The sequence below is a fragment of the Leucoraja erinacea genome, chromosome 3, assembly GCF_028641065.1.
Source record: "Leucoraja erinacea ecotype New England chromosome 3, Leri_hhj_1, whole genome shotgun sequence".
Lineage (NCBI taxonomy): Eukaryota > Metazoa > Chordata > Chondrichthyes > Rajiformes > Rajidae > Leucoraja > Leucoraja erinaceus.
Genome location: NC_073379.1, coordinates 5,347,294 through 5,363,821, shown reverse-complemented (window position 1 = coordinate 5,363,821; position 16,528 = coordinate 5,347,294). Strand labels below are relative to the sequence as shown.

General features: G+C 44.3%; 1 protein-coding gene and 1 long non-coding RNA gene across 2 annotated transcripts in view; one reads left to right on the top strand and one right to left on the bottom strand.

Moving 5' to 3' along the window:
* The window catches only part of LOC129694963 (thrombospondin-4-like), a 113,041-nt gene extending 105,313 nt beyond the window's left edge, over window positions 1-7,728 (bottom strand). The window contains exons 1-2 of the mRNA XM_055631704.1: window positions 7,489-7,728; window positions 49-255 (exon numbers count right to left, since the gene is read on the bottom strand). Of these exons, the coding sequence (XP_055487679.1) occupies window positions 49-255; window positions 7,489-7,573 (292 nt within the window). The 5' untranslated portion in view covers window positions 7,574-7,728. The remainder of the gene's footprint in view (window positions 1-48; window positions 256-7,488) is intronic.
* Window positions 7,715-16,021, top strand: LOC129694973 (uncharacterized). Its single transcript, XR_008723090.1, has 3 exons — window positions 7,715-7,845; window positions 11,001-11,172; window positions 12,509-16,021. It is a non-coding gene; the product is annotated as an uncharacterized LOC129694973 (long non-coding RNA).
* The last annotated feature ends 507 nt before the right edge of the window (window positions 16,022-16,528 follow it).

The following is a 16,528-nucleotide window of genomic DNA, read 5'->3' as shown; positions in this document are numbered from 1 at the left end:
AATATGGCACATCTTGATGCACAATATGTAACAGCATGGTTTTTTTACCTTTATTCAGCCGACCCAAAACTGAAAATTCAAAGTATCTAACGCTGCTCCTTGTGGAATAAAGTCCGAAAACGACGGCGAGGGTTTTTGGTTGTACTTTTAATGTTGACACGATATAAATATCATTGACTGCTGGAGTATTGGTGAGCGCTTGTTGGAGTAGGTCCACATAACTTCTGTGTTCCGAGAGGGAGAGGAGGTCAAGAACTGCAAGAGAAATTTCAAAAAGAAAAGAAAAATGAATAAGATTGAACGGCAAAAGCTCTTCTTGTGAATAGCAAATATATCTCTTTCTCAGTTTCGCCCCCATTCCCTCACCCACTCCATCATACACTCTGTACGCACAGAGTCTCTTGCCCAGAGTAGTGGAATCGAGAACCAGTAGGTATGTAGGTTCATTGGCTTGGTAAATGTAAAAATTGTCCCTAGTGGGTGTAGGATAGTGTTAGTGTGCGGGGATCGCTGGTCGGCGCGGACTCAGTGGACTTAAGGGCATGTTTCTGAGTTGTATCTCCAGAAGAAAATGTGGCTTAGCCTATCGGACCTTCCACATTTCCTGAAGAAGAATCCTGACCCGAAATGTCTCCTGCCAGTTCCTTCCGCAGATGCTGCCTGACCCGCTGAGTTCCTCCAGCACTTTGTGTAATGCTCAAGGTTCCAGCAGCAGCAGCAGCAGTTCCCTTGTCTCTTCAACATATCCTGTTTTGCCCACTGGGCCTGTTTACTCCAACCTCCACATCTGCGGCAACTTTTACATCTAGAGGATTCATTTGGGTCTCACTCGCTTGCCTGGCTGATTTGAACCCCCCCCCCCCCCCCCCGCAACAAGATGTGTCCAGCAAAGTTAGCTGAGAAAGGGCATATTTATGCAATAGAGCAATTATGGACAAGATTAAGAATTCAATATAGAATTCATCATAGACCCAAGCATCCGCGGTTCCTTCCTATATATTAAGAAGGGTCTCGACCAGAAACGTCGTCAGTTCATTCTGCCTCAATAGACAATAGGTGCAGGAGGAGGCCCTTCGGCCCGTCTGGTGAGGGAAGACCGATCCTGGACTAGATTCTGGACTCTGGTCTTGTCCACGGGGGGGGGGGGGGGGGGGGGGGGGGGGGGGGAGGAGGACAAACATTTTTTGTGCCTTCCACCACAGTGATGAATGCTGTGGTGGATGTTTATGTTACATGTTGTGTCCTGTTTATGCATTTTATTATTTTGTTAACCCATCTTTATGCTTTGTATGGAACTGATTTTTAATTTATGTAAAGTACTTTAGGGTCAATGAAAATTGACTATAAATGTGCTATATAAATAAACTTATTATTATTATTATTATTATTATTATTATTATTAAGTCAGCACCGCCATTCAATGTGATCATGGCTGATCATCCCCAATCAGTACCCCAAACTCACCCGATGAGTTTCCCCAGCATTTTGTGTCTACCTTCGATTTTACCAGCATCTGCAGTTCTTTCTTAACCATATAAATTAAAGTGGTTATAAATGAAGCAGTTAATTTTAAGTGGTAAAGAAGGCACCAACAGCTTAGCTTGGCCAGGATAATGTGTCTTTATGTGTAAGATGGAACTGCAGTTGCTGGCTTACACCGAAGGTAGACACAAAATGCTGGAGTAACTCAGCGGGTCAGGCAGCATCTCTGGAGAGAAGGACTGGGTGACGTTTCGGGTCGAGAGTCTGAAGTCCGAAGAAGGGTCTTGACCTGAAACGTCACCCATTCCTTCTCTCCAGACATGCTGTCTGACCCGCTGAGTTACTCCAGCATTTTGTGTCTATCTACAGAGATTTGTCAATTGGGATGCTTGCTGCTGCTTCTGCTGAAATGCTGGTGAGCAGCGACATTAATAGTTGGGATGAGCAGAACTGCTGTCATGAAGATGAGGCAACCGTGTTGAAGGGAGAGGCTATCTCTTTGAAGCACATTGTGTGTGTGGTTAGATGGGTTGAATCTAATACAGTTGCATTATTATTGGACGAACAAATGGGGAACTGGTGGATGGGGGTCAGGGGGTGATCCAACCATTATTCAGTCAGAGTCACTGCAAACCATCTACAGGAACATATTGGGTTAACATATGATGAGCGTTTGATGGTGCTGAGCCTTTACTCACTGAGTGGGGGGAGCCTCATAGAAACTTACCAAATAGCGAGAGGCCTGGATAGAGTGGATGTGGAGAGGATGTTTCCACTAGTGGGAGAGTCTAGGACCAGAGGGCACAGCCTCAGAATAAAAGGACGTACCTTTAGAATGGAGATAAGGAGGAGTTTGTTTAGGGTGGTGAATCTGTGGAATTCATCAACGCGGTTGGCTGTGGAGGCCAAGTCAATGGGTATTTTTAAAGCGGAGATTGATAAGTTCTTGATTAGTAAGGGTGTTAGAGGTTAGGGGAGAAGGCAGGAGAATGGGATTGAAACGGGAAAATAGACATGGCATGATCAAATGGCAGAGCAGACCTGATGGGCCGAATGACTTAACTCTGCTTCTATGTCTTATGATTATGATCTAATATTGACTGGGAATACACTCTGCCTACTGATACCTATTTGGAAATTAACCAGATTAGTCCTTAATTTCCTGTTGAGTGGAGCTGAGACGAACGCCTTATGCATTCCATATGTGTACATCTGTGCATCGTGGACATTCTCCTTAGTCAGTGAAATTGGACACCACAGGGGGAATAAGTGTTGTAAAATTCACTCCGTCCTTTTAAATGAGAGGTTTTATGGTTTTCACTTCATCAAGATTTCTTACTCCTTCGAGTTCAATTCCTACACTCCTGAAGATTCAGTCAGCATGTTATTCCAACTTCCCAGCCACCTAAGACATGTCCCATTTGAACAACGCTGTACTACTTTAGTAATTTCTCTAGAAACAGACTGCTCACAGTCATAGGTAGACAACACAAATGCAGGAGAAACTCATTGGGTGAGGCAGCATCGATGGAGCAAAGGAATAGGCGACGTTTCGGGTCAAGACCCTTCTTCAGACAGTTACTCATAGAGTGATAGTCCCTTCAGACCAACTTGCCCACACTGGCGAACATGTCCCATCTACACTAGTCCCACCTGCCTGCGTTTGGTCCATATCCCTCCAAACCTGGTCCTACCCATGTACCTGTTTAAATGTTTCTTAAACGTTGGGACCGTCCCTGCCTCAATTACCTCCTCTGGCAGCTCGTTCCATACACCCACCACACTTTGTGTGAAAATAGTTACCCCTCAGATTCCTATTACATTTTTTCCCCTTCACCTTAATAAACCCATGTCCCCTGGTCCTCGATTCACCTACTCTGGGCAAGAGGCTACTGAAGAAACGTCTACCCGAGATCAGATGTCCCTTTTTTCTACCAGGAGTGAGTAATACCCATTACAGGTAGTCAGTCTCCTGAGTTTTGACGATAATAGCTCTAATTAATATCACAACAGAGGATTCAGTCTACTTGGATTCCCTTGGGGAAATAATACAGACTTTCCAAAATAATTCAGTCTCTTTCCAACTTTTCCCCTATTCCATAAGGCCATAAGATATAGAAGCAGAATTAGACCATTTGACTCATTGAGTCTTTTCTGCTATTCAATCTTGGCTGATTGGTGGCGTGGACAGGTTGGGGGCAAAGAGCCTGTTTCTGAAATGTATGACTGTGATGTATTTTTCCCTCTCAACCCCATTCTGCCTTCTCCCCATAACCTTTGACACTTGTACCAATCAAGAACCTAAATCCCATTGACTTAGAAACATAGATAGAAACATAGAAAATAGGTGCAGGAGTAGGCCATTCGGCCCTTTGAACCTGCACCGCCATTCAATATGATCATGGCTGATCATCCAACTCAGTATCCTGTGAGCAGTAGCCTCCTCTCCATACCCCCTGATCCCTTTGGCCACAAGGGCCAAATCTAACTCCCTCTTAAATATAGCCAATGAACTGGCCTCAACTACCTTCTATGGCAGAGAATTCCACAGATTCACCACTCTCTGTGTAAAAAATGATTTTCTCATCTCGGTCCTAAAAGACTTCCCCCCTTTTCCTTAAACTGTGACCCCTTGAACTGGACTTCCCCAACATCGGGAACAATCTTCCTGCATCTAGCCTGTCCAACCCCTTAAGAATTTTGTACGTTTCTATAAGATCCCCCCTCAATCTTCTAAATTCTAGCGAGTACAAGCCGAGTCCATCCAGTCTTTCTTCATATGAAAGTCCTGCCATGCCAGGAATCAGTCTGGTGAACCTCCTCTGTACTCCCTCTATGGCAAGAATGTCTTTCCTCAGATTAGGAAAGACTTGGCCTCCACCTCCGTCTGCGGCAATGAATTCCACAGATTCACCACCTTCTGACTAAAAAAAAATCCTCCTCATTTTCATTCTAAAGGTACGTCCTTTTATTCTGCGGGGTTTGCCCTCTGGTCCTAGACTCTCCCACTGGTCCTAGACTCTCCCACTAGTGGAAACATTCTCTCCACGTCCACTCTATCCAGGCCTTTCATCGTTCCATCATTCCATAGCTCACATCACTTGGAAAGGTCATAGAGTTGCCAGGAACATAGTTCAGTTCAGTTCAGAGATGCAAGCTGGAAACAGGCCCATCATCTCACCGAGTTCATGCCGTCCATTGATCACCCATTCACATGAGTTCCATCCACTCCCTACACACTAGGGGCATTTTACAGTGTGCCAATTAACTTACGAAACCCCTGCACATCTTGGGGATGTGGGAGGAACCCTGAGCACCCGGAGGAAACCCACGCGGTCACTTGGAGAACGTGCAAACTCCTCACAGATAGCACCCGAGGTCAGTCAGGATGGAACCCGGGTCTCTGGCGCTTCGAGGCAGCAACTCTACCGCTGCGCAATGAAACACCTTATCATGGCAAGAACAACTACTGTTTGCTGTTTCCGCTATTTTAATAACACTACAATCTGGCTGATTGTTTCCTTATTCACCGAGTGTTTGGCTGCATTAAACTTAAGTACTTGAAGGTGATTTCACTGGGTAGCCGGTTAGCAGAGACGGATGAAGCGAAACAGCTGCTAACTTGCTCTCTGGCGCTGAGTTCCAACGCGACCCGGACTTTAATCTAAAAAAAACCCAGTTCGGAATTAAAAACCGCATTGTTGCATTTTTAATTCCGACGCAGACGAACTGTTTTTTTTTAATTCATACTATTAACCAGCTCATTCATATAACATAGATTCGATTGGACATTCTCAAGAGAAATATGTTAGAGAGACAAAGACTATTTCAGGTGGAGTATCTCTAAACAATCAAAACTAAAACACAACACTTTAACATTAAACAGATGGTTTTCTCGTGAGAGAAATATCAGATGTACACGGCTTCAAGCAGAACAAAGGTACACGTTACCAGAGGAGAATTAAAGAACCAAGGAACTATTATTGTCTGTTTATCTGTCTGTTCTTGCTCGACTCGAATCATCACCTATTCCTTCACTCCAGAGATGCTGCCTGGCCCGCTGAGTAAACTCCAGCTTTTTGAGCCGGTCTTGGGTGTAAACCAGCATCTGCAGTTCCTTCACACACACACACACACACACCCACACACACACCCACACACACATACATACACACACACACACACACACACACACACACACACACACACACACACACACACACACACACACACACACACACACACACACACACACACACACACACACACACACACACACACACACACACACATACACACCCACACACATACATACACACACATACACACACACACACACACACACACACACACACACACATACACACACACACACACACACACACACATACACACACACACACACACACACACACACACACACATACACACACACACACACACACACACACACACACACACACACACATACACACACACACACACACACATACACACACACACACACACACATATACACACACACACACACACACACACACACACACACACACACACACACACACACACACACACACACACACACACACACACACACACACACACACACACACACACACACACATACACACACACACACACACACACACACACACACACACACATACACACACACACACACACACACACACACATATACACACACACACACACACACCACACACACACACACACACATACACACACACACACACACACACACACACACACACACACACACACACACACACACACACACACACACACACACACACACACACACACACACACACATACACACACACACACACACACACATACACACACACACACATATACTGAACGTTGTTGTTATTTATTACTGGTTTTACAGAGTTCTATGTCTACATATTTTTGCAAATGAGAATGTCATTGTTCCGTTTCGGGACATTTGAGGATAAAATACTCTTTTGACTGTTAACCTGTAGTTGCTGGTTTACACATGTGTCCCAGGACATGCAGCATCTCTGGAGATTATGGATAGGTGACAGTTTTGCTGAAGAAGGGCCGCGACCGGCTTCTTCGCCTGTCCATGTCCTCCAGAGGTGCTGCCAGTCCCGCTGAGTTACTCCAGCACTCGGCTGAAGAAGGAACTCGACCCGAAAGGTCTCCCATTCCCTCTCCCCTTGTGTGTCTGTCTACCTTTTGTGTAGGAAAGAAGTGCAGATGCTGGTTCACACCGAATATAAATGAGAAAATAATGTTGGAGTAACTCAGCAGGACAGGCAGCATCTCTGGCGCGAAGGAATGAATGGGTGATGTTTCGTGTCGAGGCCATTCGTGTGTCTATTTGTTTGATAACTAAATGAGTTTGTTGCGGGTCAGAACTCAGCACTGAAGGTGACCCCGGGAACGTCGGAGTTGGAAGTTTGCTTTCTTATTATTTTGAAAAGAACGAAGCAATTTCAATTGTTTGAACAATTTTAGTTTAAGTAAAACACATCACAGAAGCCAGACTCTGGGAAACATGTCTATACCTAGGAGTTAGACGCTTTCTACAATGCCCATATAAGTATGTTTTTAATTAAAGTCACATTATTTCCACGGGCAAGCAATTGAATCCTGATAAACCAGGTGAATTATTTTACATTTATACATGCATTCATGAAAACTAGTGTGAAAAAAAAAGTCATCGGCAAAAAACTTAGATTTACACGACGCCTTTCACGAGGCATTGAAACGTCCCAGAGCACAAAATGGAATAAATGATGCTAAATAACTTATAACTGGGATTAAAGTCAAAGTCTGAAGAAGGGTCGCGACCCGAATTGTCATCTATTCTTTTTCTCCAGACATGCTGCCTGAGCCGCTGGGTTACTGCAGCACTTTGTGTCTGCCTTTGGTTTAAATAAACCAGCATCTGCCGTTCTTTGTTTCTACAACTCTGAAATTCTCGAGTGTCGATTTACTACACACACACATACTCACTTTCTGGTTCTGCGTCCGTTGAGGAACTGCCAGCTGACTCGTCCAGCAGAAGCCGGAGAAACAATAGCACACAACTCCACTTCATCTCTTCGGATCTGGTTTTCCAATGAACTCGAGTAAGCTAACTTTAAAAAAAAAGTTTTCAGCAGAAGTGTGTCCTCTTCGGTCTGAAGGCGTTGGAGAGACGGCTGATCTCATCCGGACATGCTGGCACTTTGCCCTCACCCACCTGATGTGATCGAGACCCTGTTGCTGGAATGTGCAGGGTTCCTGAGCGACTTTCCTTTTTAACTCTCCCGAACGCTCGCCGCACACTGAGACGGCGTGACGATGTAAACTTGCTCCATATGTGCCCAGGTTTGCTTGACTTCTCACACTGTAGACATAACTAACCTTTCACGGCCGCTAAGAGTCAAGAGAGCTAATACTATTGTCGTATGTCCCAGATAGAACAATGAAATTCTTACTTACAGCAGCACAACAGAAAACAGAATATGTAAACAGAGTAGGCTTGTATTCACTGGAGTTTAGAAGGATGAGGGGGTTTCTTATAGAAACATATACAATTATAAAAGGACTGGACAAGCTAGATGCAAGGAAAATGTCCCCAATGTTGGGCGAGTCCAGAAACAGGGGCCACAGTCTTAGAATAAAGGGGAGGTCATTTAAGACTGAGGTGAGAAAAAAACGTTTTCACCCAGAGAGTTGTGAATTTGTGGAATTCCCTGCCACAGAGGGCAGTGGAGGCCAAATCACTGGATGGATTTAAGAGAGTTAGATATAGCTCTAGGGGCTAGTGGTATCAAGGGATATGGGGAGAAGGCAGGCCCGGGTTATTGATAGGGGACGATCAGCCATGATCACAACGAATGGCGGTAACAGTCACGATAAAACACCATTGATCAAGCATGTGAACCAACAAAATACCAGATCAAAGGGAGACTACAGATTTTTTGCTGTTGAGTAGAGCAACTACTCGTGGATAAAAACTGTTTTTATGTCTGGCTGTGGCAGCTTTGACAGTCCGGAGTTGCCTTCCAGAGGGAAATGATTCAAAGAGTTTGTTGCCAGGGTGAGAGGGGTCAGAGATGATATTGCCCGCTTGCTTCCTGGCCCTTGCAGTGTACAGTTCGTCAATGGAGGGAAGGTTGCAGCCAATAACCTTCTCTGCTGATCGGACGATTCGCTGCAGCCTCCAGATGTCGTGCTTGGTGGCCGAGCCAAACCAGACCATGATGGAGAAGGTGAGAACAGACTCTACGATGGCCGTGTAGAATTGGACCTGGAACGACTGCTTGGGTCCTTGAATGGAGTCGAGGGGGGAGGTGAAGGGACAGGTGTTGCATTTCTTGCAGTTGCAACGGAAAGTGCCCGGGGAGGGGGTGGTACGGGAGGGAAGGGAAGAATTGACAAGGGAGTTGCGCAGTCGTTCCCGGTGCGACAAAGGTTCACCTGTATCTCCTTCAACCTCATCTACTGCATCCGCTGCTCTAGATGTCAGCTGATTTACATCGGGGAGACTAAGCGGAGGTTGGGCGATCGTTTCGCCGAACACCTCCACTCAGTCCGCAATAACCTAACTGAACTCCCGGTGGCTCAGAACTTCAACTCCCCCTCCCATTCCCAATCCGACCTCTCTGTCCTGGGTCTCCTCCATTGCCAGAGTGAGCAACACCGGAAATTGGAGGAACAGCACCTCATATTCTGCCTGGGTTGCTTGCGTCCGGATGGCATGAACGTTGAATTCTCCCAGTATTGCTAGCCCTTGTTGTCTCCTCCCCTTCCTTAACCCTCGAGCTGTCTCCTCCCATCCCCCCCCCCCTCAGGCTCCTCCTCCTCCTCCCTTTTCCCTTCCTTCTCCCCCCCACCCCCCGTCAGTCTGAAGAAGGGTTTCGGCCCGAAACATCGCCTATTTCCTTCGCTCCATAGATGCTGCTGCACCCGCTGAGTTTCTACAGCATTTTTGTGTACCTTCGATCTTCCAGCATCTGCAGTTCCTTCTTGAACACAACAGACAGCACCCGTAGTCAGGATTAAACCTGGGTCTCTGGCGCTGTGAGGCAGCAACTCTACCGCTGCGCCAACGATTCTGTTCTACAACCTACAAACTTATGATATAAAGGAGGGTTTAGGTAGCAGATGAACAGATCCAGGAGCAGGGAATAATTTAATAATACAGTAGTGGGAGTAAATGCTTTTTAGAATGGATTTTCTGACCTTCACCTTAGGATGGATTAAATGTAATCCCACAAGTTTTGCAAATACTGTGTGATCCCACATTAGACAGTTGCCATGGAGAGGAATGAAGCTTTTCCTTTCCTACACAAATGTGAAGGAAGTATTCAATCATCCATCAGTAGCATGAATGCAATCATTTCATTCAGAGAGGTGGCTGTGCGATAGTTTCTAACGTGTAAGGAACTTCTCCTTCAATTTGTGATTAAAGGGCCTGTCCCACTTTCCCGAGTTACTCACGAATTCCCCCGAGTTTTCCCCTTGATTTCCAACTCAGAGAATGTCCGTAGCGAGTCCGTAGGAGTCCGTAGATATATCGTAGCGGCTCGTTATGCCAGCGTAGGTACTCGGGGCATCAGGTAAGTCGGGACGTTTACCTGTCCAGCCTGACAAAAAAGTCCACGAGTAAAAAGATAGTCGGGAGGAGGAGTTCGTAGATCATAAAAATCTTGATTTTTTTTTAAGGTCCTTTCAACTCGGCAGAGGACTCGGGAAAGTGGGACAGGCCCTTCACTCTACAAAAAAATGATCGATCCTAAAGTGGAAACAATGTCAATTTGTTGGCAGCCAGATTTCAAGCTTTATGTTGAATGAAATGTGTCGTTAGATTAGAGAACTATGAATGGTATAACAGTGTAGGGGCTGCCCAGTGGCGCAGCGGTAGAGTTGCTGGCTTACAGAGGCAGACACACAAGTTCGATCCTGACTACGGGTGCTGTCTGTACGGAGTTTGTACGGTTCTCCCCGTGACCTGCGTGGGTTTTCTCCAGGATCTCCGGTTTCCTCCCACACTCCAAAGACGTACAGGTTTGTAAGTTAATTAGCTTGGTGTTGAAAGTAAATTGCCCCTAGTGTGGGTCGGATAGTGTTAATGTGCGGGGATCGCTGGCCGGCGCTGACTCGGTGGGCCGAAAGAGCTTTATCCGCCTTGTATCGCTAAACTAAACTAAACCCTGACTATGGTCCGTAGAGTCTTGGAGTCGTCCTGCAGATCTGTGCCAATTATCAACTTGTCGCCATGGTATAAATGATTGAATGCCAATCTACTCATTTTCCTAACCACAGGTTGTGGTTCAGGGTGGAGCATTAACGTTCACTTGAAGAATGTCCCTTGAGATAAATTTACAATTAACAGCTGATCGGTCTGGTTGTTTCTGCAGCTAAAAACCAAAATGTCATTTTTATTTTGCCGTGTCTTTTATGAAGCGAATGGAGGAATAAGGTATGAGTTTCAATGTGTATTAATGTCTCTCTTTGTTTAAACTAATCCCAATAAGGACAACTTGAGCGGCACAGTGGCGCAGCGGTAGAGTTGCAGCGCCAGAGACCCGGGTTCGATCCTGACTACGGGGTGCTGCCTGTACGGAGTTTGCACGTTCTCCCAGTGACCTGTGTGGGTTTTCTCCGGGTGCTCCGGTTTCCTCCCACATTCCAAAGACGTACAGGCTTGTAAGTTAATGGACTTCATAAAAAATTATAAATTGTCCCTAGTGTGTGTAGGATAGTGTTAGTGTGCGGGGATCGCTGGCCAGCACCGCCAAAGGGCCGAAGGGCCTGTTTCCGCGCTGTATCTCTAAACTAAACTAAATTTCCCTCTACAGATGATTATGATAGGGGGTTTATACTTTATCACAATTTTAATAAATATAGAAACATGGAAAATAACTGCAGGAGTAGGCCATTCGACCCTTTGAGCCAGCACCGCCATTCAATATGATCATTGCTGATCATCCAAAATCAGTACCCGTTCCTGCTTTCTCCCCATATCCCTTGATTCCCTTAGCCCTAAGAGCTAAATCTTATAGCTAAAGGTATAACATTACATGCTTTCTAACCAGATGCATGACTCATACATGAAATAGAAGAATCACTGTGCATATTATGCTTCCTACACATATCGGGTGTTCCCAAGGTTGCAACTTCATTTGATTGGGATTAGTTGTAAAAGGCATTAATTTTGTGTCCACCAGTAAATCGTCAATCCGTGTATAAGTTTTATGTACGGATGAATAAAAGGAATATTCTCTTCCGGATGGATTTGCAATCCTCCACACGTCTGTTATATTTGTATTTTTTATATACGTATTTAGGAGTTTGCTGGATTTTGATTTTGTGTTATATCTCTTTCGTTTAGAGGATTTATCCAAATATTGATCCAAAACACAGTTGAAATCTCCCCTGATTATCAGGTTTTTCTGGGTGGAATCTGAGATTATATTAAAAATGCTGTTAAAAAATTGTGGATTATCAAAATTGGGAGCGTAGATATTCACCATAGTAAGTGGGGTAGAATATATCTCCCCAGATACTATGATGTACCTACCCTCTTTATCTGCTATGGTGGGTTTATGTTTAAATGGTATACCCTTATGGATTATAATTGCAGTACCTCTGGTTTTGGAGAGAAAAGAGGAGTGATATATTTGACCAATCCAGTTAGCCTTCAGCCTGATATGAGCTCGATCTTTGAGGTGCGTCTCCTGTAAAAATATTATATCGGCATGAATCGATTTTAATTGGGCAAGAACCTTACCCCTTTTAATTGACTCATTAACGCCCCTAATATTCCAGCTACAAAATGTAATTCCTCCAGTTTTCTTCAGAGGGTCGTCTTGCATTATGGCTTACATGGATTCCCTTGTTTTAGATGGGGCAACACAATATATAAAATCAACCTTCTGTATGTTGGGTGGGTGATCCCAATTGCAAAACCCTGCTGGTATATCGCAAGAAAAATTGCAAGATGCGGGTAAGTATTTTTCATTTGGTCTGTTTTTCTTTCCAGGTGTTTCAATGCGTTTTAACGCATTTTTCGGAGCAGAGCTAAAAGGAGCACTTCTAACTGCTCCATGGCGCCACCGGAAGTCTCCACAAAACAATATTTATTAAATGTCATAAACAATATCTATAAATAAATGAAATCGTATGTGTCTGAAAAGGAGCAGGAAGAAGCCAAAGCTTATTAATTCCCACCCTTTATTCAACTGCCTATAATGATCTGATACAAATTTAGCAACAATATGTACACCATATGTACACCAGCAGCGATATGTACACCAAATTATTTACATTTATACACTAATCAAATATTTACAATGCCATACAAAAAAAGAGAGAAAAAAGAAAAATGGCAAAACCCTCCTGTATTATACAGTACATCTTCGTCATATAGACAACCCATCACCCTATAATCACCCTTCCCAATACAATCAGTATAATAAATATCCCACTCACAATCACCTATCCTCATCCCAATATCCTTTAAAAAAAGTGTTTTTGTACATCTTTTTAAACTGAATTATGTTTGTGCTAAGTTTTATCTCCTGTTCCAGACCGTTCCTCAAATTCTCCCCACAGATTGCTATGCACATACTTTTAAGAGTTGTTCTGACATTGAGTTTTTTTAAATTAAGTTCCCCTCTCAAATTATACCCACCCTGTCTTTCCATAAACAGTTTTTGTATATTTCCTGGAAGTAAATTATTTCTTGCTTTATACATGATTAGCGCAGTCTTAAATTTAACCAGATCGGTGAACTTCAGTGTATGTGATTTTAAGTATAATAAATTGGTATGTTATTGATAATTCTTATTGCTCTTTTTTGTAATGTGCATAACGGCTGTAGGTTGGTTTTGTAGGTGTTACCCCACATCTCCGCACAGTAACTCAGATATGGCAATATGAGTGTATTATACAGAGCATGTAACGATTTGTGGTCCAGAATGTGTCTTGATTTTCCCAATATCGCTATAAACTTTGCCAGTTTTGCTTTGACGTGGTTTATATGTGGTTTCCAGCAGATTTTGTGGTCCAAGGTCACACCAAGAAATTTATTTTCACATACTCTTTCTATACTTATGTTATCCATTTTCAATTGTACGCGTTTTTAGGGGCTAAGTTTCTTGCACAGAAGCTTAGTTTTTAGTTTAGCTTTGGACCAGCATGGGGAAGGTTTACCTTTTGACCATGTGGAGTGTAACGGAGACACGAGGAGTTTTCTAACCTTGAAGGCGATATGCTGGAGTTCAATGAAGATTATAGTGTACGAGTCGGAAGAAGTTTGGATGTACCTTATTGTTTTTCATCAACAATGAAGAGTATATTAATCAAAAGACTGTGTTATGAAGATTGATCTATGAAGAAGCTCTGAAGGTTCCCGACGGAGAGCTCGCATGCGTATAACGACATTCCCCTTAACCATGTAGTCCACTTAGCGGCTAGAGGGAGTAATCTCTTGAACGGTATACAAATCCATCGCTGCACAGAAGCTGGGTCTTTTTTTCCGCTGAAGCATAGGGAGGCTAAGAGGTGACATTATAGAGGTTTATAAAATCATGAGCGGCACAGATAAGGTGAATAGGCACATTCTTTATCCTGGGGAAGGGAAATGAAAAACTTCCAAAAATGATGTAAACATAGAAACATAGAACATAGGTGCAGGAGTAGGCCATTCGGCCCTTCGAGCCTGCACCGCCATTCAATATGATCACGGCTGATCATCCAACTCAGTATCCCGTACCTGCCTTCTCTCCATACCCCCTGATCCCCTTAGCCACAAGGGCCACATCTAACTCCCTCTTAAATATAGCCAATGAACTGGCCTCAACTACCCTCTGTGGCAGAGAGTTCCAGAGATTCACCACTCTCTGTGTGAAAAAAGTTCTTCTCATCTCGGTTTTAAAGGATTTCCCCCTTATCCTTAAGCTGTGACCCCTTGTCCTGGACTTCCCTAACATCGGGAACAATCTTCCTGCATCTAGCCTGTCCAACCTCTTAAGAATTTTGTAAGTTTCTATAAGATCCCCTCTCAATCTCCTAAATTCTAGAGAGTATAAACCAAGTTTATCCAGTCTTTCTTCATAAGACAATCCTGACATCCCAGGAATCAGTCTGGTGAACCATCTCTGCACTCCCTCTATGGCAATAATGTCCTTCCTCAGATTTGGAGACCAAAACTGTACGCAATACTCCAGGTGTGGTCTCACCAAGACCCTGTACAACTGCAGTAGAACCTCCCTGCTCCTATACTCAAATCCTTTCGCAATGAAAGCTAACATACCAAATTTAAAACATACCAGATTTAAAAAAATCATTCCAAAAATAATGTAGGGCAGCAATGAAGATTAGATGCGGCCTTGCAGTGGATTCTCCTCCACTCCAGTGTGTTCTGGGCCAGCTTCTGGACACTACCCCAGGTCAGGTCCATTGTTTTTATTTCCTCCTCTACAGTTCGACGCCAGGTGGTTTTGGGTCTCCCTCTTTTCCTTTTCCCTTCCGGTATTCTTGCGATGCTATCAGGTTCTCTTCACAGTATATGGCCAATCCAGTTTCAGCGCCTTCTCGTGATGATGGTGCCCATGGTCTCTTGTTGGTATTGGGCAAGGAGATCTTGGTTGGATATGGCGCTTGGCCAAAATATTCTACTTCCACCTTCCTGCCAGTGGCTTCCTTTCGGCTTTCACCATTGACATTCATCCTAGTATCTGTCGATAGCCCTGGAGGTCCATCACGCCCAGCAGTGTTGATTCCTTCAGTTGCTGTTTCCGTAACATATTTGTTTTACAAGACAGGGTTGTTCGCCGTGTAGCTCAACCTCCAACCTGGAGGACCAGTGGATCGCTCTTCGTCTCGCCTCTACCCTTCGACCTGTCCAGCACGGGAGACCCTAACAGGAGGCCAATCTCCCACTGGCATAGCTCTAGGGGTCACTGAGCCACACACACGCTCCCCGACCACGACAAGGTTGCAATCCAACGGGGAGAAATAACAAACATAGTACAGTAATAATATAGACTTTTCCAGTTCAGAGCTCTGAGCTTATTTGTTATCGTGTTTAATAGCCCGATGGCTGTAAGGAAGAAGCTGTTCCTGTACCTGGACGCTACAGTTTTCAGGCTCCTGTACCTTCTTCCTGATGGCAGTGGTGAGATGAGTGTGTGGCCAGGATGGTGTGGGTCTTTGATGATGTTGGCTGCCTTTTGGAGGCAGCGACTACGATCAATCCCTTTGACGGAGGGGAAGTCAGAGCCAGTGATGGTCACATCTTTTTGTAGTCATCCAAAGGCGTGTTAAACACCACAGGTGTATCTGCCTCCACCACCATCCCTGGCAATGCTTTCCAGTTACCTCCCTAGACAACTTCATTGAGCATGTTACATGACATGGAACACAGTAGAAACTTCGGCCCACACGCTGTACAAAGAAAATGCAGTTAAGAAACACTTGGTCAGCAGAATCTCTATCTCAAGGTTCCACCTTATTCCGGGATCATTGGCATGGTAACACAAGAAGCAACACACAATTCAAATATTAAATTTTTTTTTTTTTAAATCATTCCAAAAATAATATTTGGATTAATGAGGTACAAAGGGCAACAATGCAACGTAAAGTTTGGGGTGAGGTGGGATTGAGGCCAATCAAGAATCATTCGAGACCCACCAGCTATTTCTGTAGCAAGAAATATTTTATGATCTCCAACTTACATCTCATAAAATGTCAGTCCTGGTACTGACCCAGATTGGAAACCTGAGTTAGTGAGCGGAGATTACTGCCTGCTTGCTTGCATTGATTTGGAAAGATCAGTAAAACATGTTTTCTCACATTGCCGGGAGAACCTGCCAAGCGTGTGAGGTTTTATGAGCAGAATGAAATGGGGATTGCAAACGAGTGCAGTTTAGTTTTGAGACTCAGCGTGGAAACAGGTCCTTCGGGTCACTGAGTGCACGATCACCTGTACACTAGTGTGCAGCAAAGAACTGCAGATGCTGGTTTAAACCAAAGATGCTGCAATAACTCAGCAGGACAG